The 22,458-nt window shown below is 42.4% G+C and overlaps 1 protein-coding gene across 1 annotated transcript in view; it reads right to left on the reverse strand.

Annotated features, from left to right (window-relative positions):
* Positions 1-22,458, reverse strand: part of LOC138246474 (IgGFc-binding protein-like) — a 107,188-nt gene that overhangs the window by 21,481 nt on the left and 63,249 nt on the right. Inside the window, exons 8-12 of the mRNA XM_069201111.1 lie at positions 19,870-20,449; positions 18,041-18,240; positions 17,801-17,942; positions 2,791-3,119; positions 275-848 (exon numbers count right to left, since the gene is read on the reverse strand). Coding sequence (XP_069057212.1) covers positions 275-848; positions 2,791-3,119; positions 17,801-17,942; positions 18,041-18,240; positions 19,870-20,449 — 1,825 coding nt within the window. The remainder of the gene's footprint in view (positions 1-274; positions 849-2,790; positions 3,120-17,800; positions 17,943-18,040; positions 18,241-19,869; positions 20,450-22,458) is intronic.

Consider the following 22,458-nt stretch of genomic DNA (forward strand, 5'->3'; position numbering starts at 1 on the left):
GCTTTACTTTGAAGTTGCTCAAATAGAATTCGAAAACCATTTGATTAAGATGTCTTTTGTTAATATTTACCTATGCAATTGTGCAGTAGACTTTCAAAAACTTGAACTGACGTTGCTTTCAGAGCTAGTCCGTGACGTTTACCCACAATAGGTCCATGGTTGCTTTCTTAGTATGTAATTGATAAGCACTTTGGCCACGGTTTCAAACGTATAGGACCTTTAATTTAAATCCATCATTAAAGTTTTATATCTAATAAAGGATTGAGCTACTTACGACATCCAGCTGGTGTTCGCCAGTCGTAGATTTTAATCCCTTCCTTCCGACAGGTGGTTGCATAGACACTGAGGGCTTGGCACAAGAACTGTTTGGCACCTCCATTGATGCAGACATCATAGAGGCAGCTATCAAAGAAGTTGTCCGGGTTGAACTTGCTGTGGCACTCGCGGAAGGCGCCACTCGCAGTCTTGCTGATGATACCGCAGAATTGTTCGCTTCCATAAAGTGCCCTCTTGCTATCATCACAGGTCGGGCATACTCCCTTACAGACATGGAAACAGAAGGGGTCTCGGTCTGGGACCTGCCAGCTTTTGGCCCAGTCTACGATGGATGTGGCTTTGGTGCCGTCGGGAGTCTGCATGTCATCCCCAGCATTCTGGTTGAAGTTGCCACAAAGCCCACAAGTGGCTCCGTAGTAGCTGCTTGGGATGGTTATTATTAAATGCCAGTTCCACTCGTAGGACACCTGGAGCCCGAAATCGGTCTGCAGAAGGGCCACGGCCCCACTTTGTACCACTTGTATCTGCCCGTCATTCAGTGTAACAGGCAGACTGGTGACTTCATCGTTGATCTAGAAACAGAAGAAAGAATAAGTTATTCCACCTGTTCGACAAATCAACATGCTCTCTGCATAGTTACCATGGCAAGGACATATCTCTATCACTTCATGAAGATGTTGAGCAGCATCCTCAAGCAACACCTTGTTACACCATCACTGAAATGTTCCTACATCCATCTCTTCCCTTCCTATCCTCTCTCATCTGCAGCTCTAGTTTTCCTTTACTGCTGTTAACCTTGTGTATGTCTCCAACAGCATCCTTCCCCTCTCCGCCTTGGAGCCCCACCGTTTACGCTTCTACCTGCCCTTTCTTTCTTCTTTTGCACGATCTCCTGTGAAACCCACAAGGCATACAGTGCTCCATTGATTTGTAACAATGTTTGCATTCATTAGTACACACACACACATATATATATATATGTACACACACACGGAGTCACTTTTAGACTCATATTGCGCACCTCTCCTTTTTATCTATGTAAATCATCTGTGTGAGTCTGTGCACTAAATGTGCATATTGGATGATGTATAGAAATTACAATGCACAATGGATGCCGGATGTGTATGGAAAGGGATGGACAATTAGGACATAGATCATATTGTGCATAAACTATATTGCATAGATACGACCAATAAAAATGATATTTTCCAGTTATGACACAAACATCATCTTGTTGAAGAAATTATGGCCATTCTTTGGGAATGTAACATTTCCTTTTACGTACAATCAATTATGACACATGCACTTCAGAATTAGGAGAAGAGCAAGCTAAATTGGAGCAATTTTTTTAAACATGAAGCCTTTGGTGTATTTGTTCTTTTTTGAATTTGTGCGTCTCATTTCTACTGCCTGTCCTTAACCACTCATTCAACACTGGAATTCCTCATGTAAAATAAATTAATTCTCATACCACTCAGTACTTCCTACTGCACGTTATGCATGTGTAGGTTTTGCTCTCTTGGGACTCAAATTTCTGCAAGCATTTAGTTCATTTTGCACATGTGCAAAAATATGTTTAAGCTAAAGACAATGAATCAACACTCCTTCTTGCGAACAACACCCTTAGAAGAGTCATCTCTATAACCCTAATAACCCCTGAAAGGACAACAGTCCTCCATGTCTGCAGATCCAGAGCTTGTGTTCATCTGCCCCAGTAGCTCTTGGGTTATTCTCTGTAATGCCAGAATCTATTTCTCCTATCCCTCTAATCTCTGCAGCAACTGGACCTCATATAAAATAATTCTGCAGAAGCCAGGACTAACACCCTAATCCTTCAGCCATCTTCGGCAAAACTAAAATCTTAAGGCTTAATCCCCTGCTATCTTAAAAGCCTCAGCCTAAACCACTGATACCCTAGCAGACCTAGAGTTTACACCTTTTTAGAATTTGTTACATACTTCTTGTATGTAAAACAAATAAAAATCTGAAATTTACTAAAAGCCACACTTTTCACTGATAATTTGTTCTTCCACTCCTAACAACTCCATCAGTGGTCGATTATTATGCCAAACGAAAATAATCTTACTCTAAAGTATTTTGAATATGAATCAATGGGAGTACCAATTAAGCATGGGTGTTTATACGGGACTTGGGATTTAATACCTTCTCAATAATTATTAACCAGGTACATTTTTCGCTTAATTTCCATTTCCTTCAAATTAACAGAGAAGCCTGGAATAATTTGAAACCTGAATCACAGAATGACATTATTTCAAGTACTATCGTTGTCCCAGTATTAATTTAGACTAGATGCCCAAGCAGCACTGAAATTTTATGTTATTAAAAATCTGTCAGGATTCTTGCTCTAAGAAGTGATCTTTTTTGGCGTCAATGTTGGTAAAGAAATCAACACAATCAGATCATTTATTTCTGTTTTAACCAAAAAGGAAGCAAGAAAGACAAGTTAAAAAAAGTAGTTTGTTGCTTTTCCAATGGCACTTTCACATTACTCACCCTTATCTTTCCAATTTCACCCTTGTAGATTGATATCTTGTAGCCGTACACATAGACGTTAACCAGTCGCACATAGGAAACCACTTGGTTCCCTCGGTTGTCGTTCTTCTCATCAATGACGAAGGGGACAAGTGTAGGGTCGGTCCCGCAGTACTTAGAAATGGTGTAGGAACATGTGCCCTGGAAGTCATAGTTGTACCCATCGTAGGTATGGTAGTGAGGGTCTCCCCATCCCCAGCAAGTGCCTGAATAGTCTGGCACACAGACTGGGTTTCCATCTTTGATCTTACAGGTCTCCTTTGTTCGACATTTCATAGATTTGCAAGGGTCTGAAATGGGGCAAAACGTGCAGGTTTTAGAACTTACCAAGTTTATGAGACAGTTTTAGCACTCCGGCAAGAAAGTTGATCTTTGAACATTAGCTATCATTCTCTCTAAGCAGGTCAGAGGTTTATTGATCAACAAGACTGATCTCTCATTATACTTGAATATTCCCATTATATACTCCCCTTCTCCCTCTAACAACCTTCCCAACTTAATCCAAGAGTGCTCGCAAGTTCCCTAATTACTTGGAAGATATAGAAAATGTAATAAGTCTCTGTTCTTAATATGTTTTTCATGAATATTGACTTAAGCCAATTATGTTGGCCGACAGTGCTTCGGGGGGCCCTCACAATGTCATCTAATATTACAATAGTTTCTGCACTGTTCCATTTACATCATTCCTCCCAGTGACAAAGCAAAAGAAGGTAACACAGAGCAGAAGTAACACCGGTCATCATTTGTGCTGGAAGAACTAAAACCCATTATGAATACAGTGTCTTCAGAACTAAGGTCCTATGCTGGTCTTGATGAAATGTTGAAGGAGTTATTGTGCCAGAAAATATGCTCATGAGATGCACAGCACCAGTGAATGCCATCAAAATAATATCAGTTATAATGCTCACATGAATTATTCTCCTACTAAAGATGTTTATCAAAACTACAGGGCCAAATTTGTTATTCAGAGGTACAGTTCTCATAAAAACACCACTCTCATTTCCTGTTTCACCCAAAGCTAATTTCAACTACTTTGAGATCTGTGCTGGACATCAATATGGTTCTGATTACTTTACAAATCCAGATACGTTTAGTAAGTTCATTTGACTTGGCATGCCATTTCATCTGGCAGTCAGACTTACTCTGTAACTTCATACCCTCAACAAATGTCTGTGATACATAACTTGAACATCTCTCTAGCAGGACACTCTTGCCATTTGCAGCAACGCCACTTCTTTGGACCGCTACCTGCACTTACTTGTGCTGTATCTTGTCTACAGGGAATAGACTATCAGTTAAGTCTTTATGTAGGTTCTTAAAATATTAATCAGGGGCCAGTTTGCCACTTATCCTTGCAGTTTTCTGGTGCAAATCTGTAATAATTCATGCAAATCAAGAAGGTAATTTTAATTACCGGGGGACCCGAAGTTGGGCAGATCCACAAAACATGCTCTTGGTCTCAGAACCTTCCTCTATCACAAAGGTGGCAGGGTTTTTTAACACCTTGACAACAATTTGCCAAGCATAGATGGAGGCTCTTCAGGGATGAGTCAGCAGCCAGCCAAGTACAGGATAATATTTTCTTTATTTGCCTTTAGGTGCTTGGGTACAGTGTCACACACTTAGCTTCATCCTCCCACCAAGTGTAAGCATCTACAGGATTCAAGTACATAAATATACACATTCACACAAACACGCAACTGTAAAAAATTGGAGTATAGATTGTCGGGGATGAAAACCTACCTTAAATAATAAACATAGTTCTTACCAGGGTGAACCACAAAAGTCACTAAAGAAACCTGTGCTTAACCCTCTCATAGCTTGGCACATAGCATGCAGGCCTGTTGAATACAGGGAACAAGTTTGTCCCAGTGAAAAGTATTACCTTCAGCCTTCAGTCTCTGGAATGGAAGTCAAAAATAGTCAACAGGCAAGGCAACAGGCTGTGACTGAATAGGGCTCCACGTCTTCTAACCATGTCCTGGTGAAGCCGTTGACTTTTGGCAGAAAAGTTACAAGTGGGGGAAATTTGAATTTCATTCCACAGAATGTCCCTTGCTGGCCGCATACATTTTGCCCCTTTTCCCAGTGAAGACTTCCACTTTTGCACTTAGTCACTTTGTTTAGAGTTTGGATTCTCTCAGCGGGACAAGGCTGCAGGGCTGTAGCCTAAGAGGGCTACAAGAGGTTGGACATCTTTTCCATAAGGCCACACTAAACAGGATTTGTTACTGTGGAGAAGAACATAGTGGGAAAACCTCAGTCTGTAGCCCAGCAGCTATGCACATTTATCATTCTGCTCTGCAGGTTAGTCCCAGTTTCGCGTCAGTTCTCGGTGCAGGTTTCAGAAAACTTCAGGAGGGTGTACTAACACCAACCAAGGGTCCAGGCTTGGGGGGCACCACGTGGGTGTTAAAACTGACTCCAACAGAGACCAGCAGCTGGGCCAAGGGCAGGTACAGTTGGAAATGGCTATCTGAGCAGTTGCAGGGATGGGGACATCTAGAAGTGGGTTGTGTCCCAGTAGCACAAACAAGGGTCAGCCAACTGATCCTTGCATTCAATTCTGGGGTCCTGGATTCAAGGCATGCAGGTCCAATCATCTTTCAGGTTCTTCAGACAGCAAGGTAGACCCTCCTCTAATCCACACAGGTCCAGGAGGGATCTTATTTCAGGCTCTAAGGATGCCGCTTTTTTGCCTAGTTCAAGCCTGTGGGTGGGGCATCCTTTTGTCTGAAAACTAGTCCTCGTCAGTTTTACTAGGGACATATAAATAAATCAAATGTGCCAATGTGGTTTCACCATGTTTACAAGGGAAAGCACAAGCACTTTCCCACTGTTTAGCAGAAGTAAAGTGTGCAGAGTCCTGTGCCCAACAAAAACAGGTTTAGCTAAAGGGGGAGCACCACCAAAAAGATAGTCATTTCTTACAACAACCAAATAGCCACACACCCACCCACTGCCACATTTTTTTACATCAATAACCACTTTCTGCTTTCTAATTTAGACACACAAGGAAAGTGGACGAACAGGATACTATTCAGGGCTTTATCTGCAACTGGGAGTGATGGCTTCTTCAACTACAAGAGGCATCACAAATTCCTCTCACCGCCAATGTCAGGACATGGGTGCAGGGAAACCCTGTCCTTCCTTTTTTGAAACTGTCCTTCTTCTTTTGCAACTTGATCATGAGTAAGGCAGAGCGGTATACCCAGGAAAAGGCATAATGGATTAGGGAACTGCTTCGAAATACTACAAGTTCTCTAGTGTTTTCATACGCCAATCTATTGGGTCTGGAAACAACAGACCCGCTAAATCTGGGTCTGCACACCTGTTCTGGAGCCACTAGAAATTTCACATCCAGTGAAACCAGTAACATTCCCTGCCATTGCCTTGCAGCCTCAATTCTAGCATTTGCAGAGCCTGTGGATGACTCGTAGCTTGTCTAGCTACCCGCAGCCCACAAACCTCGACCAGGAAGAGCCTTGGACCATGTACAGAGGTTTGAGCACACAGGGCTCCCAGGTACAGACAGGGGGAGCACATGATTTCCACCATCTGAGCTCTGCCCGCTCTACATCTCCCCTGTCTACTTGACTGCCACCCCATACTCCCTGCGCCCATTTACCACCGGATCAAGTAGGTGTTAAAAAGAGGCAAATTTTGGCCTGGTCTTCGACCCAGAAGGAGAAAAACATCTAGGACCTGTAACCCAAAATCCTCAGGTTATTCTCAATTCCAGGAGGAATGAGTCAGAATAGCTCGTTTAGGTTTGGGGATACTTGCTGAAACTGTTATTAGCCATACAGCACCATTGTACCTAAATCTGTCTGACTTGTTATCGAGCCCCATGTACGATTTGGTTCTCATCTCATGAACTACTGGATTCCAAGCTAAAAAAGCCAGGATGAAGTTCTTTAAATCAAGAAAACCTTTTTTGGATAAGACTGGGCTTATGAGGGTCATTTACCAAGACATGCTTGGTTTGTGAAGATTCTGTTAAAGTCTTGAATTTGAAATGCATGTTCAAGAAGCAGGCTACAGCTGATCCTATCTATTTATCTATAAATCAAGCAGTGAAGTCTCAAAAGAGTCCAAGCTTGCTCTTGTCTACCAAAACTGAGTCACTCTTGAATGCTGGAGAATGGCTTTTAGGAAAAGATGCAGATCACCCTCCTACACTTTGAGGTCTAGGGCCTGATGAATATAATTTCCATTTCCATATGTGCCTACCTCATCTGTCTTAATGAAGTAGGATGCAAATTGTGTCTCACTGAGATTGGATGCCATGACAGGGATGGTGGACTGCTGGGGTCACCATATCTGTGATCGCATTTAAATAAAGTCAACTTTTTTTAATGCAATCTGTTTTCATTAAAGGAAATGAGGCTGCAAAAGGGTGTTTTTTGTACATTTGTTTGAAATGTAGTAGTAGGTTCCTTGGATCACTGTCGACTCCCCAAATGTTTTTTTTTTTTACATTCACAAGGGGGAATGGTTCCTATGCAGGCTTCTTCTCTTTTGCAAATGTGTCACTACCCCAACACGGGAGTCTGTAACTTTTCAATGTTTTGTGATGGAATTTCTTTTCCAAGACATTGATACATACCATAACGAATAACTATTTAGAAGGGATTTCCTAAACATGCTGCTTCTAAACAGCAGTTCTTTATGCCTTTCCAAACCCATCTTGTGATTCGGTAACCTGTTCCAAAATCGCAAAACAGATTTAGTACATTAAAAAAGCCATTTTGCATTTGCAAACACTGAATGTTAGTGACTTGCAGGCTTTGCAATGGCAAAATAGCTTTCTACATGTGGCTCCTAGTTTCAGGGTATCTGGTATAACAGGTTCTCAGATAAGTATGAACCTGCCTTTTTGTGTATTTACTGGGCGTCGCTCCCATATACTTCTTTTAAAATAAGTGGATTGGGTTGGCAGACAAGACAAACTTTGCCTGTCTTAGAGAGGTGAAATGGGTGGATTTCAAAAACCAACTGCGCCCATGGAGACTCTGTGAAAGACACGTCCAGTGACTTATTTATTAACACTGTAAAGCTAAAAGTGGGTCTCAGCTTCACACAGTAAACAAGGGAATAGCACTTCTGAAGAAGCAATAAAAACCAATGTTGAACTCTGTACAGCAAACAAAACTAGGGCATAAAAAGGAGAAAATAACTCTGACCATTGTGCTTGGCAAAGCACGCTGCCACCTGGGATCTACCCATCTACTCTTGGACTCGGTACAGTGCGTAGCTGTAATATCTTCGAGGTAGCATTTATGTTTATGCATTGGATTGGTTTGATGGAGAATACAGCAATTTAAGATGCCAATGCAAGACTTTTATCAAAGTCATGGGCAACAATTTCTAAAACAGGCATTGGTAATGCCAATAGATCTCAGCAATTCGTGAGCATAGGCGTTGGCAATGTTAATGCATTCGTGTATATCAATAAAAACAGCCCAGAGCCATACACAAATGCATTTACATTGCCAACGCCTATAGCTCTTGGATTGGTGACACCTGACGTTTGCCGGCATTTTAACACAAATGTATCACGCAGAACCGCAACTGTTCCAGTGAGATCTTTACTACACGAACATTTCCACTGTGAGTCCCATATAACCTTTTCTCACACAAACATGTACCAAGCAGGACCTTAATCTTTCAAATAAGTACTTCAGCACACTGACAATTTTCACCACTTAGCATACAAGACTCACTAGATGGATTTTTGGCAAGTGGTATTGCATATTACAAGAGACATTTTATTACAAAGTAACACAGATAGCACAAGCGGTGCTCTTGTTGTAAATGTTAAGTGTTGAAAAAAAGTAAAAAATGCATGTTGGATCACCCGGCTCAAAACACAAGCGTGAGCCATCATGTTAAGTGGCAAAAAACAAAACAAGGTCCTGGTACAACATACAAAATGTTATATCTGTCTATTAAAAATAAAAACAATTTACTTTCCTTAAAACAGCAGCACTCATAACCTATGGCAGGACTGTCACCCATTTGAAAACAAAAAAAAGTAGTCCCAAAACAAAGCAATAAAATGGCCACTACGTTTGTTTAGAAGTAGTTGGGCGGTATGCTCGGGGAGGGCTAAACACCAGACATATGCATGCCCTTGACAAATGGGGAGAGCTTATAATGGAGTGACGATGGTGCCATCAAATGGCAAGCCTATGGGCGGCCTGAAGCCCAAGATGTACATACAGCATGTCTCGGTTAGAGGCAGCGCATGAGCACCATCTAGAGCTGAGACCTAAAAAAGAAAAAGGTGCGTCTTTCGCAGTCATAGGGTGTGATGAATCAGATTGCAAAGTTTATGTATAGCAAAACTGGTCTGTCCATTGTAACATGTAGCTGGTAAGGGGTAAGACCTTCCTGTCATATAACCGAGTGTTCCCAAATTTGCTTTAGAGGGATGTAAACATGTCAGAGAAGACTAAGTACTTCAACTTTGGTATACTGGGATCTCACAAACCGACCTCAATATTTCACTGACTTCAGAGCTTTTGTGGATGTCTGCCCTATGCCTGCTCCAAAACAAGCTGAATTGGCTCTGAACCTTGAACCTACCTTGATTTGAGATACATCTTGAAGAATAAGAGTCATTTTGAACACCTGCAGGCAGCAGATGAGTCTGTCCTGGATATTTCCTTCGGTCAAAGGTTCAAATCCTGGCAGAGCTGACAATGAACATCATGCTCCAGAGGGCGGTGAAAGGAGTCCAGTATATGTAACACTAGGGACCCCATTTTTAAAGGTTTTTGCACATCTAAGTTAGGTGTGCATGACACATTTATAAGGGTAAATTCACATTCCTTTTTCAAAGAATTGCATAGGTGCGGTTTTCAGTTGTGCGTGACATTTTTATTATTGCAGTTTGCTTATATGTGACGTTTCCCTCTTGACTTTAAATGCCAAACTAGTCATGATGCCCCAGTAGACCGATTACGCCCGTGTAGTCCATGCACCCCAAGCAGAGGTACTGCCCCTAACAGAAGCAGAAATTGCCACAGCAGTAAAATAGCCCAATTGTTACAGCTGTAAAGGAGGGTAATGTGGCCTTTCATAGCCGGAAGATTCCTCCTCCATCAAATCAACCCATGTGTAAACATTACTGAACAATCGCCGCCTCTGAGCCAGTTCCTCTTCTAGTGAATTTACATCATGATGACTTGCAAGGCAGTTTCTCTCGGCCTCTGCCAGTATCCAAGACTCACTGCAGTCACTACCTCCCTCTGGTTCCTGTAGTTATTATCTTTATGTCTAAGTCCTGAAGTAGCTAACTGTCTCCCTTCATGTGCCACGAGGTTCTGCTCCGCTCCCTATTCTTCCTCAAGAACCCCTCCTTGGGCCTTTATAAACCTTGAAAACAAAGGAGAATTCAGATCTGACCTGTATTTGTGGCTGTCTCCTCCGGTTGCTGTCACGGATTGGTCTAGCTGTGTCTCCTTTCCCGCAGCCTAAAGGTGAGGCTCATGTATTGCAGGCACCAGCAGTCTCCCACCCCATGCAAGCCACAAAACTCGAGACTGCTGCAAGGGAAGCACTTACTGCAGGTTCACAACAGCCAGTGCACGAGTCTCTGCTCAGATTGCACAGGTGTGCTCAGGCTGCGTGTGAATGTCTGTGCCATAGGGAGATGCCTCTTTGTAACACACAGAGGAAGCTAAGAGTAGACCCAATGTAGACAGACTGACTTCAGACTTGTTGTCAGGGGCTCCAGAAGTACCAGGGGGCATATTTAAGAGCCCTAGCGCCATACAGGCCATTAGCATCTTTTTTTTTTTACCCTGATGTTTCCTTACAAGGCCAAAATCCCTGCGCCATATTTACAGAGTGGTGCAATGCATGCCCTGCACCACTTTGTAACCCTTTGGCCCTACACTCTGCCTGCGCCAGGCATAATATATGCAAAGGGGGCGTTTCCCCATAAGGGGGGCCGAAAAAATGTTGCACGGAAATGTACAACATTTCCTTGCATCATTTTTTTGGGCACTTTTAACACCTGGTTATAAGGGGGCATGCCATTGAATAGAAGGTGCCCCTATGTACTCTGCAGGAGTAGTGCTAATATTTTGGCACTCCTCCTGCCAAGTACACCAATAGCGTCAATAAAAATGACGCTATTGCCCCCTACCCTGCGTCATGGTGCATCGTATCTTAAATACGGCGCGCACATGGTGGTGATAGGTGGGCGCTAGGGAGTGCAAGGAAAGTGAGGCTGCACTTTCCTTAAATCTGCCCCCAAGTCTTCCCCTGATTTTAAAAAAAAATGTTTTATATCTTGTGTACGACACACCCAGAGTTAAGAGCAGAGGAACTAAGGGCCTGCTTTTTTAAAACTTTGCGTGGCCTTTGCAGCATTTTTTTACGCAAAAGCAGCACAAACTTACAAAATACAATTATATTTTGTAAATTTGCACCACGTCAAAAAATGACGCTAAGGAGGCGCAAACATTTCATAAATCAGGCCATTAATTCTGATTCTCGCAGTTCTCTTCATTTGCACAACTCATTGACAGGTGAGAGTGACTTACCAGTCCGTGGCGCGTAACTGTAGGGCAGTTCAAGAGGCCGATGTGACGACGTAGCTGGCAGTGCGGCGTTTGTGCCATAATGACGAATTTGTTTAGTCTAAGCCCTGATGAGTGACTCTTTACAGGGATGGATTAGTTTTAACTTCGTAAATAGGATTTGATCTTTCAAATTTGTCACAAATAATTTGGCATTTCCACAATATCAAATACATGGTACTGCAAGTCTGTCTGATGAACATGCACACTTCCATCGCATCGGGTTCATTGCTGTGTGATAGTCAGTGTCATTCCAGCGTTCCGGGGCAAGTTTGTGGGTGTTCTTGGTTGGGTTCATCTGGTAAACACACACAAAGTCATAGATTTGTGAGTTTTCACTAACAATTTGCAGCTATCTCCCCTCTTAGAAACACACACTTTAATGTGCTTCGCTTAAGGGCCGATGAAAGTGTATTTCTAGGATAGGAATAGGAGGAAAGATCCATGTATTCACTAAAAGGAAGGCATTTTCAAAAGAGGGAGTAGATTTTCTCTGTGAAGAAAGGGAAAGTTAAATGAGGAAATATGTAGTAGTGTTACACTTCTTCCAGAAGAGTGGACACCTGGTTTCAAACACAGATGCAGAAATACTTGGCTCTAGTAGTCAAACTGCTACAAATGTGAGGCTGTTGCAGATTTCCCAAACTACTCGTGGAATTCTTTGTGAATGCAAAAAGGTCAGAGATTTGCTCCAGACTGGAAAAGCAATACGATCGTAGGAAATCTGTGTTTTTTCACTTTAGTGAATCCGGTATTACAGACGGTTCTCAGGCCCACAGCATCAATAAAAATATGTTCTGAGTCAGACCATCATGTTGCAACCTTATGCACCACCATTGTTAGCCAACGTCAAGCATTTTGTGATAGTCATTAGTTTCTATATACTGTCCAGCCACGTGGTGGTTTGTGGCTAGTTTCATGCTATACAATTCACCACATGCATACATACATGTGATTAAATTTCTGCTCTGTAGAGCTCTTTGCAAAATAGTCCATGTGTTGGTGTCTGTTGACTATCTCATACTTTAGGTATGGAAATGAATGATGGCCAAAGCTGTTTTCAAATCTGGCGCTTTAGTGGTATTCAGGAATAGATGTCCCTCCCTAATGAGGATGACGTCTTTCACCAGTTGGTTTTTAGGACAAGTCAGGGTCGATGGACTCACGTCTACTCCTGTGTATTTAATGGGGTAAGCCCGGACCCTATTTATGAGCGGGGGAGTTGGAAATAAGAGATATTCACTGCATCAATTAACACCCAAAACCTGGGGAATCAGTATTTACTGTGTGCTTAGAATACCCCTTGAGTGTTGCCAACCTCAGAATTAGAGCTTTAGTATTTTCAAAGATGACCACAGCCCTAACCCATTTGTCTGTTCATTCTAAAAGGAAAATATCAACTCACCTCCTACAGTCTGGGCCCACCTGGGCATCAAAGTGGCATAATGTAAAAATTTGGTAAGAGCAGCTCTGAAACTTCTTGGTAACATCAGAATCACAGAATTGGGTTCTATAGTAGAGGTTAAGGAATCTTCAGTCAAACTATGAGAACCTCCAGTTTTTATAATTTAGACCTCTGGTTATTTGACCTCTACTGTGGTGCCTCACCCACTTCTAAATAAAGGGGACACATCTCTGTGACTCGGGCTTGGTGGCTAAGCTACCAGAGTCACCCACAAATAAGCAGCTCCTGAGCTGGAGTACCTGAGACTGTCATGAAGAAATGTAAGACTTGCTACATTTAGAATGTGTGTTAACCTCTGGACCATATTGTATTTCTTCACAAGTCTGGCTAATATATATGTTTGATTCCGCAGGAGGAGATTTCAGGTCACTTCAATGTTTGATGTCACTTCTAGATCTGTCTTAAGATGTTTTAGTTCTCTCCTGTTGGAAACCTCACAATAATGTTCAAGCATACAGGCTTGTTTTATTAATCGTGAAATGCCTTGTCAAATGCAGTATGTGTTTGTAAACACCTGGCACCATCTGTAAGGCAATTATTTTTCCTTGTGCAAAGACAAGCAGTAGCCTAGCTGGTTTTCTAGGTAAGGGCCCACAGGCTCTCAGGGTGTATCATGGTACCTTGCAGATAAAAGGAACAGAGAAGATGTTTCCTGTTAATTGTTCCCTTGATTTCCGTAGGGCAGGTGATTTGCATCCTTGGTTATTCTGTAAAGCCCCTGTAGGACATGTTCTAGTTTGTAATTTCCACTGAAATTGTACCTACACTTATGTTTTTATATAACATTTATTCGTAGGAGATAAGGGATTTTCCTTTGTGAAGTAAGAGAATTGGCAGAGCATTGACTTATTGAGTATCATTCTTGAATGTTGCAGAATTATGAGTTTCTTGTCCACAGCATATCCCTGAGGAAGTCTTGTACCAACTCAGTACTCTGAAGTTAAGTACTAAAGGGGGTAATTACTCTCTAGTTTGAGGGGTATGCCCCAGAAAACCAGAGGTAGAAGATCCACATTCATACAAGCGACGGACTGACACCACCGGGCATTTTCCTGGTGGGCTGGCAGGGTAAAGGCCGGTTTCACTGCTTGCGGGTGCTGGTTTTGTTAATGGGGATTGACTGGCTTTGTATCCTACCTGCAGTGCTTACACACTTTAAAGGTAAACAATACTACGCAAATGGTTTTAGAAATTATTTGTTTTTGCATTTGGATGATTTCTGTCTCCTGCAGGGTCACCTCCAGCAGCACTGACCTTCAGGGCTTTGGGAGGGTTGGGGGTTTGCTGTTGCATGGTTCAGAGAATCCAGTACATATGTGATGAGGACCCTTCAAAATTCAAAACAATGTATTTCCATATAATATTATCTTTGCAACACCTTTCAATTTAACAAATTAAATTGTATTACTGCATTGATTGTCAATTGTTAGAAGTGACAGATTCCAGTAATGAACTTTGAAACATTCATGCCTCCTCCGCTACTGCCTTGATGTTCATGCTGTCAGTGAACCAAGAGGAAGGTCAGCTATCTTTTGCCCCCTTTCAATGGCCTTGAGTGTTCCTATAGATGCGGTTACATTAAGGGCCTGATTTAGAGTTTGTCGGAGAGGTTACTCTATCGAAACAGTAATGGATATCCTGTCCGCTGGAATCTCAATACCAGTATATCCTATTGGATTTAGATTTCGGCAGACATGATATCCATCACCATTGTGACAGAGTAACCCCTCCGCCAAACTCTATATCAGGCCCTACGCCTTTTGTTTTTGTGCGGCACACAGCTGAACTGATATATTTCAGGGTGCTCTCATGTGATAATGAAAGAAAAGGAAGCACTGTGAAAAAGTAAGTGACTAGTGTAAGGAAAGTGGTGTATTATATGGTGTTGTTTTAAGACCTCACAGTTTGATACACTCGTGTTACCAACTTGGATCCAGTCGAGCTCATTTGTTAAACCTTAGCTCAACTCTAGGTAGCCGCTGCTTAAACAAATGAACAAAAGTAAAGCATTTAGAAGCAACAAAAACAATGAAATAAGAAAGTCATGCAACATGACAGAAATCGGACACCAATTTATAAAAATAGATCATATTTTTCTGATTTTCTTTTTAACACCAAAACAAACAAAATTGACCAGAATGAGCATTGGTAGCGGCGAGTTGAAAACTTTGTAAAACTTTTATAAATTGCGTGTGGCTATTTCGGACCGCTTGGTATGACCAACTCAGGCAGGGAGGACATCAAAAGGGCCAGAAAAGAGTTGTAGAACAATTACCTTGTCAACAAAGCAGTGTTGAGTACAGTTCTAGGCTCTCTAGGTGAACCATCACAGATTTTAAAGGAGCGGTTCTGATGCAAGCGATGCAGGATGCTGAAGATGCTGAGGTAGATGTGTCGTTGATGGAGGGCTTCCTGGGGCTACTCCTTGGTCCCTGGTCCAGGTGGGGGTAGCTTTAGCCACTGGGGTCAGTGTACCTTGAAATCCTCTTTGGGCCAAGAAAAAAGGTCAGTTGCCACTGAAATACAGGTGTCTGGTTAAAGAGAAACCAGTGGTTCCCTTAGGTGAAGGTTAGTGTCCATCTTGGGTGGCCAAATTCCACTCTGAAAACTCTCCCAGGTCCAGCATACTCAGATACCACTTTTGAGTGTCGGGACTTGGTCTCCCCAGCTTCTTGTTAGCAATCAGATGAGTGTGGCTACTGACTAGCCAGGACCGGCTTCTTCAGCTTTTGTGTCCCTACTGCTGTAGCAGGACGTGAGTCAACTGACTCTTGTGGTTCGCCACTTCGGTTTGGGGTTTGCGGAACAACTTTTCCACATACCAGGCACCAAAGGCAAAGTCTTCTCTTTGCTAACCCGAGGATCTTCAGGTGCAGTCCAATGGTTGATGCCACCTCTCTTGCCAGGTACAGGGAACAGTATTGCGATCCTTCTTTGGTACTCTTGCCAATCCAGATGTGATCTGAGGTCTGGATGCCAGAGATGCCACATTTATGGCCAGAAAGTGCCCTCGGGATGCAAATGTTACCAGCCAATGGGCCACTAGGGCCTTTACGGCCTGATGAGGACTTCCTGTAATGTGTGGCATCTAGCTATCCCAAATTAGACTATTCTACCCACTGCCAAGGTGGCAGAACCTCTCTTTCGGTGTGTGTAGCTTAGTAGCCCACCCTAGATATGTGGCTACCTGAGTGCTACACGCCCACAGAAAAAACAATCTGGCAACTGGTCCCCCTTCTCTGTCCCCCGTGCCAATCCATCTACTTGAACAAAAGAGCAGCCCCTCTCATGTGTGTTCACCATTTGCCCTTCAGAGGAGGCTTCCCCTTTAAGCTTATCTTTTGGGTTCACACTCTTTGTGGCTTCTTGCCAGGAGAGGTATCACTTTTTTCCAATGGTAGGCCTTTTTTGTACTCGTTCCTGGGTGTCGCTCACATTTCTGTGTCCAGCACCTGTGAATGGCCACTTGAAAGCTTGGGCAACAGAGTGGCAACTTCTAAAAGTTGCATTTACTCAAAAATTATGTGAAATTCGACTAAGGCATCAAGTCAGATTTAATGTGACGATTATTTTGATACCTTTAAGTACCAACTTCAGTAGTCCGATTCAAGAGTTAGCACAGCTGAGTTGTCAGTGTGTACCCCTCTACTCACCAATGGGGCTACCAGTTTCTCTGCACTAAAAAAAAGACAATTTGGGGTTCTTACTGTTAAGATATATGAAAATGCATGTCCTACTTTTAAAAATAAAGCACCTTTCCTTAGAATTCAATAGGCCTGCTGTAGGGGTGACATGTATGTCAAAAAGGAAGGTTTGGACTTTGGATTAGTTTAAATGGCAAAATCCAGGGTGGCACAATAAGTGCTGCAGCCATAGTGTAACACTTTGACGTACAGGCCCTGGGTACTCCTTTTACCTTGTTCTATGGACCTATAGATAAGTAATATAATATCAATTGGATATATGCCAATAAGCCTATAGTTTTAAGGGTCAGAGCACTGGCACTATGATCTTTTTTAGCAGCCTTGGTGCAATCTGAGTCAGAAAACCAACAGCATCAGTCCAACTCTTTGGGGTGATAATGCAAATAAAGACATTTCCCTACATTTTACACAATGTGGTCAAATGATAATTGGGACTGATGCTAGGTTTACTGGTTTTACATTGTGCAGTTCAATCACTACATGGTTATTTCATTCTATCTCCAGTTTCAGATCAAAGCTGAAAGCTTTGCATTTACTTCTTTGAGGTGCTAAATCAGCACATTTTGTAAAATACATCCAGGTTATGCATGTTTCATAAGAATTAGTGGAAGCAGTGGTTGGGGAGGGTGATCATTAAATGCAGAAGCCAAATTAAAAATCAGATCACTCACCCGGGGTCAGGTCTTCAAGATCACCTGCTCCATGGAGCTAAGTCGTTATTAGTTGTCATCCATTCTTTAATTAATTCATCCACCTACCCCCCACCATCCAACTATCCATTTATGAAGCCACGCAGCCCTGTCTCTGGTTCTCCATCTATCCATTCAATTATTGGACAAAGTTCTAGAAGGAAACGTTTATTGGAAAACGCACCATATTTGCAATCTTAAAAAACAAATTGTTGGAGGACCCACCTATCCTTCTCATTCTCCCTCAAAAAAACCTCCCTTAAAAAGGTCAGGTTCACTCCCTACATGCAGTATGGGGCTGCTCTGGAAAAATTTCCCAGGGCTGCTTTTGGTTCACAGCCCAGCCGTGATTGCCAAAATTGGGCTCAGTAACTTCTGATAGCATGTAGCCAACCACCCCTAACTGGATTTCACATATGGACCAAGACCATCAAGTGTCAGCCACTGAGGAATTATAATGGCAAGTTCAATCAAGATCACATGAATACACCATACCAAGAACACAAGACTTGTGCTTACCTTTGTTGACACATCCTGCGATACCGTCTTTGATAAAGCACTTCTCATCACTGGCGCAGTTGAGATCTTCACAGAAAACGCCACCCGTAGCGAGGCAAGTGCAGACTTGCTTGCAGTCCGCAGATACAACTGTTTCATCAGGCTGTAAAATGGAGATAGAGAATGTTAAAGTGCTACCAAGTACCCTTGCACACGTTTTTAACAAGGATAGCAGGTCTATGGAGTAACAAAGCAACGTACATTGTAGTATTTTCCATTCTCGAAGCAGCCACAGTTGTCCATGGAGACACATCCTTGTCCATCGAAGAAAAATCCATCATCGCATTCACAGCCTTCTGCGCAAGCTGTTGGGCACTTAGCCATGTCGGTGATTCCGGCACAAGATGTGGAGCAGATATCCGCACACATTGCGTAGTGGCTGTTTGATGGACAACTTAGAGCTGGAATTAGAAATCAAGCAACACGCATGATGCATGGATTTCTGACAAGGATTAGTGTTTTGGTGAGACATTTAGGAAAAATGCAAGCCACAGAAAAGCAGAGATTTTGACTAACTGAGTGACTTTTAAAGGGTTGGTACTGCCTCTATCTGTACTAGAGCTTGGGTGGTATCTATTGAAACAAAGGCCCCTCACTAGTGGAAAGGTGTAAGTTGAAAATCACATGTCACCTAACATGACTGAATCTGCCGCAGTGTTCTAGCTAGTCAGATGCATCATCTACCTGTAAATCTCTAGATTTCATTACAGTCTAGGGAATAGATCATGTCTGTGTCTCCCAGGGAATGAAGAAGGGACCTATGTGGTGTAATAACGGAAATGAAGAAATTGTCTATGTGGTGGAGGACTAAAGACAAAAACATATGGTGGGGAATGGCGACAAAAGCGATATGTGGTGGGAAAATTAGAGACAAAGAAATAAGCAATTTGGTGGAAAAATGAAATACAAAAATGTGGTACTGTGGTGGGAACAGGGATAAAAAAGTGAAGTGATGGATTAAGGCAAAACAATTGAGTTATGTCATGAGAGAATGAAGACATGGAAATCAGCTAAGTGGTAGGAGAATATAATAAAACAAGGCCTGGTTTAGAGTTGGGTTTAATTTAAAATCCTGTGGTTTCTGGATAAAATACAATATCTGGAGGAGAATCCTCTGACAGTCTTCATTTCTCAATAAAGAAAGCATGGTGGATGGAATTATGCAGGTGCATTCTCTTCCAGGTATAGTATCCCCCCAGAAATTAGAGGATTCCATAACCATTGAACCATAAATCAAAACTAGGAAATGAGTTATGTAAGGGAATAGAGGCAAGGAAAATGGGTTCTGCTGTGGGAACACAGAGACAAAGAAATGAGTTAAGAGGAAAAATTAAAACAAAACATAAGTTATACGGTGAGGAAATGGAGACCAAAAATATAATTGTTTAGTGAAATCGCAGGCACTCACACTGAGGCGGACGTAGCAAGCAGCAGGAATAAGGGAGGCTGAATACGAGAGAAAGTGGTGAAGAGTCATTTGGAGGGCGAAGAGAATGGGAAATAGGGTAGAGACTGAATGAGACTCAGGATAGTAACAGATGGCGAGCCAGTGAGAAAGAAGGAAAGAAGGCAAGAAAGAGAAATGAAGGAAGACAACAGAGAGAAGAGGGGTAAACAACGTGCAACGTGGCAAAAGCAAGAAAAAGAGAAAGTGGAGATTGAGAAGGTGATGAGGCTGAGAAATAGGCTGCGGAGAGAAACAAGCAGAAGAATTACTGTAGGAGAATGTGAGACAATATTAACAATGCGTTTCAGAAAAAAGACCTAGTTGGAAAACGAGGTGTGATGCAAAAACACTGGAAAGACTAAACTGGATAGAGTGCAAAAATTAAATCTGAAACGTAGTGAAGTCGGAGAAAAAGGCAAGAAGAACTTTAAGAGGCAGAATTCCAAGCAGGAAGCATGGTAATAGTACAAAACATTAATACAAAGTGGGTTACAAAAATAGTTTAGAAACAAGAGACTGCTAAGAGAGAGGGGTTTAAGATTTGGCAGACCATAAGTGTGGATATCTTAGTAACTGCACTTACGGCAGAAGGAATCGCTTCTCCAGGGCTGGATAGTGATGCCGGCAGCCTGGCATGCAGCTACATAACTTTGGATACTGTGGCAGAGAACTTTCTGGTCGCCATTGCCTGCACATAGGTCAAAAATGCAGTTGTTGTAGTATACATCTGGTTTGATGGTGGCGAAACAGGCGCTTAGTGGGCCGCTGGCTTGCTTCAAGAAGCCGCAGTAGTTGTCTTGCTTGAAGATGTTCATTTTTGCATCCGGACAGACGGGGCAGGCATTGCCACTTCCGCCGCAGCCTTCATTGCAGCTCACACCTGCAATATTGACTCTCCACCCTGTGCCAAACTTGGTGGCATCTGAAGCCAGAGTCTTGGAGGGCAGCATGAACTCATCTTTTGTGTCCCCGTTATAATTACCGCACAGGCCTGCGAGTTGACCTTTGTAGTTTCCTGGGACAGTGACCACAACATGGTAAACCAGGTCATAGCTGACCACTAGGCCAAAGTCAGTTTCCACAACAATTCGGATTCCATGCTGATAGACCCTCAGTTGTCCATCATTCAGAGTCAGAGGGAGGTTGCTATTGATTCCGTCAACCTAACAGGAAAGAGAACAGGGCACATTATTACCTTTGATATTACTTCACTTGAGATCACTGTACTGTTTGTCATCTTGACTGACAAGCAGCAGAACTCCAAGACATCAAAAGCACGTACACTGGAAGCATTTTACTGCAAGATTGGAGGTACCTGGACTCTTTCAATTGCCATAACCGTGTGTATTACATATAAAGTCAAACTACCCCCTAAAAACCCAGATTTGACAGCTACAAATTTCCATTGTGAATAAGACAACAGGAGGTTATGATCAGTGTGAGAATTTTGTTTGCAAGTGTGGGAAAATCTGCTTTATTCATTTTCATGCACCAAATTTGCTGCTAGTTTTTGGACTTCAGGACAGAGGGAGGCTTTTAAGCAATCCGACATTAAATATGCTTTATCCCTTCAATATGGCGATCAATTGTGAAACATGTATTAATGTGTTTGCCTGTTATTTGGGTTGATTGTTGTAAAGGTTTGACGGTCAAACACTCATTACAGCATGCAGCATGGCCCTATGCCACCCACATACTAAGATATAAACATAAAAAAATGGCTTACATGGAGCCCCCCAACACTGCAAACAAAGCTTCCGGGTTAGGGGTCATACAAGCCTGTTTTAAATTTTTTAGGGTTACCTATATCATTAAATAAGCCAATTGTAAGGGGACCTTGAAGGGTATAAGGCCGAGCTGCAAGATTATCGTATTTACCACATGAAAGGTATGCTAGCTTGTATACTTAAGAGGTAACTGGGACATCAAAGAGCTTTTACTGGTTAGGTGTGTGTTAGCTTTACACTGGAAAAGCCTGTTTAGTGTTTCAAAAGACAGCTAAAAGGCTGACTGTGTAGGAAAATCAAACTCATTGGCAACATTGGATTGTTAGTACAAGTGTTAGAAGCAGCTTTGGAAACGTTGTTAAACTTTGCTCCTTCATAAACCTGAGTCAGAACCAGTTTGCCCCTTAAAGCTTCCTGCAGTGACATTTTTAATTAGGTTTTTCTCTAAAACAAAGAGAGTAAGACAAGGCATGTACTTTGTTCGTACTTAGCACTGTGCCAGAGACAACAGGGCTCAATGCTTTGGTAAGGTCATCAGGAAGACCAGGGAATTTGATTAAAAGTATTTAACATTGTCAGCTTGCTCAACCCTCTACTTAAAAGCTAATCAGAGGTGAGGTTATGGGAGCTGGGACACCCAAAGAAAGTGCTGGCTTTGCTTTATCACACACATGTTAAGGAGTGACCTTTCAACAACATCTTACCAGAGACATGCTTACTGACACCCATCTCTAACTGTGAAGAGGAAAGCAACAGACAAGTGGCCATAGTGGGTGTATGATATGGTGGGCGCCCAGCAAACTTTCTGTGACTTCACAGTAGCCGCCAAGGTGGTGGCTCCTCTGAAAGCACAGAGATCTCTACAGAGCCAGCAGAGAGCTCAATATATGGTAGGAGGTAGTACATAGTCTACCCTGATGACAGCAGGTCCCCATCCATACTCAAAATCTGGCCTTAAGTAATAAAGTTGTGGGCAGCCTGCAAAGGTGCCCAAGACCTGGTCACCCTTGATCCATAGGATAGTATTAACCTTTAGGTTCCAGGTTTTCTATTGTTCCTTGAGGACACCTTTTACTGTTCCTTTAAAAACTAATACCTAAAGATACCCTTAAGCAAATATTGTCATTTGGACGTTGTTTTGATCATTACATGTTATTATTAAATTGGTTTGATGTTTTGAACTGATTTTTAGCTTTAATGTTTATTTTTGGTACAGTAAAATCCAACAGATGAATTTCTCTGAGGGAAGCCTGCCAACTGTGCCAAACTAACAGTGTAATGTCGGTATTCTTCACAGTAACCTGGTAGCTCTTGTAGTTGCTATACTGGGGATTTCCGCCGCAGTTAACATAAAAATGAGACCGCTATCAGGTATCAGTCAGGTCATGGCGTGTTTGCCTTGATGCAGAGATTCAATCGCTCATGGATGGATCATTTAGCTCTGC

This window comes from Pleurodeles waltl, chromosome 7 (assembly GCF_031143425.1).
Source record: "Pleurodeles waltl isolate 20211129_DDA chromosome 7, aPleWal1.hap1.20221129, whole genome shotgun sequence".
Classification (NCBI taxonomy): domain Eukaryota; kingdom Metazoa; phylum Chordata; class Amphibia; order Caudata; family Salamandridae; genus Pleurodeles; species Pleurodeles waltl.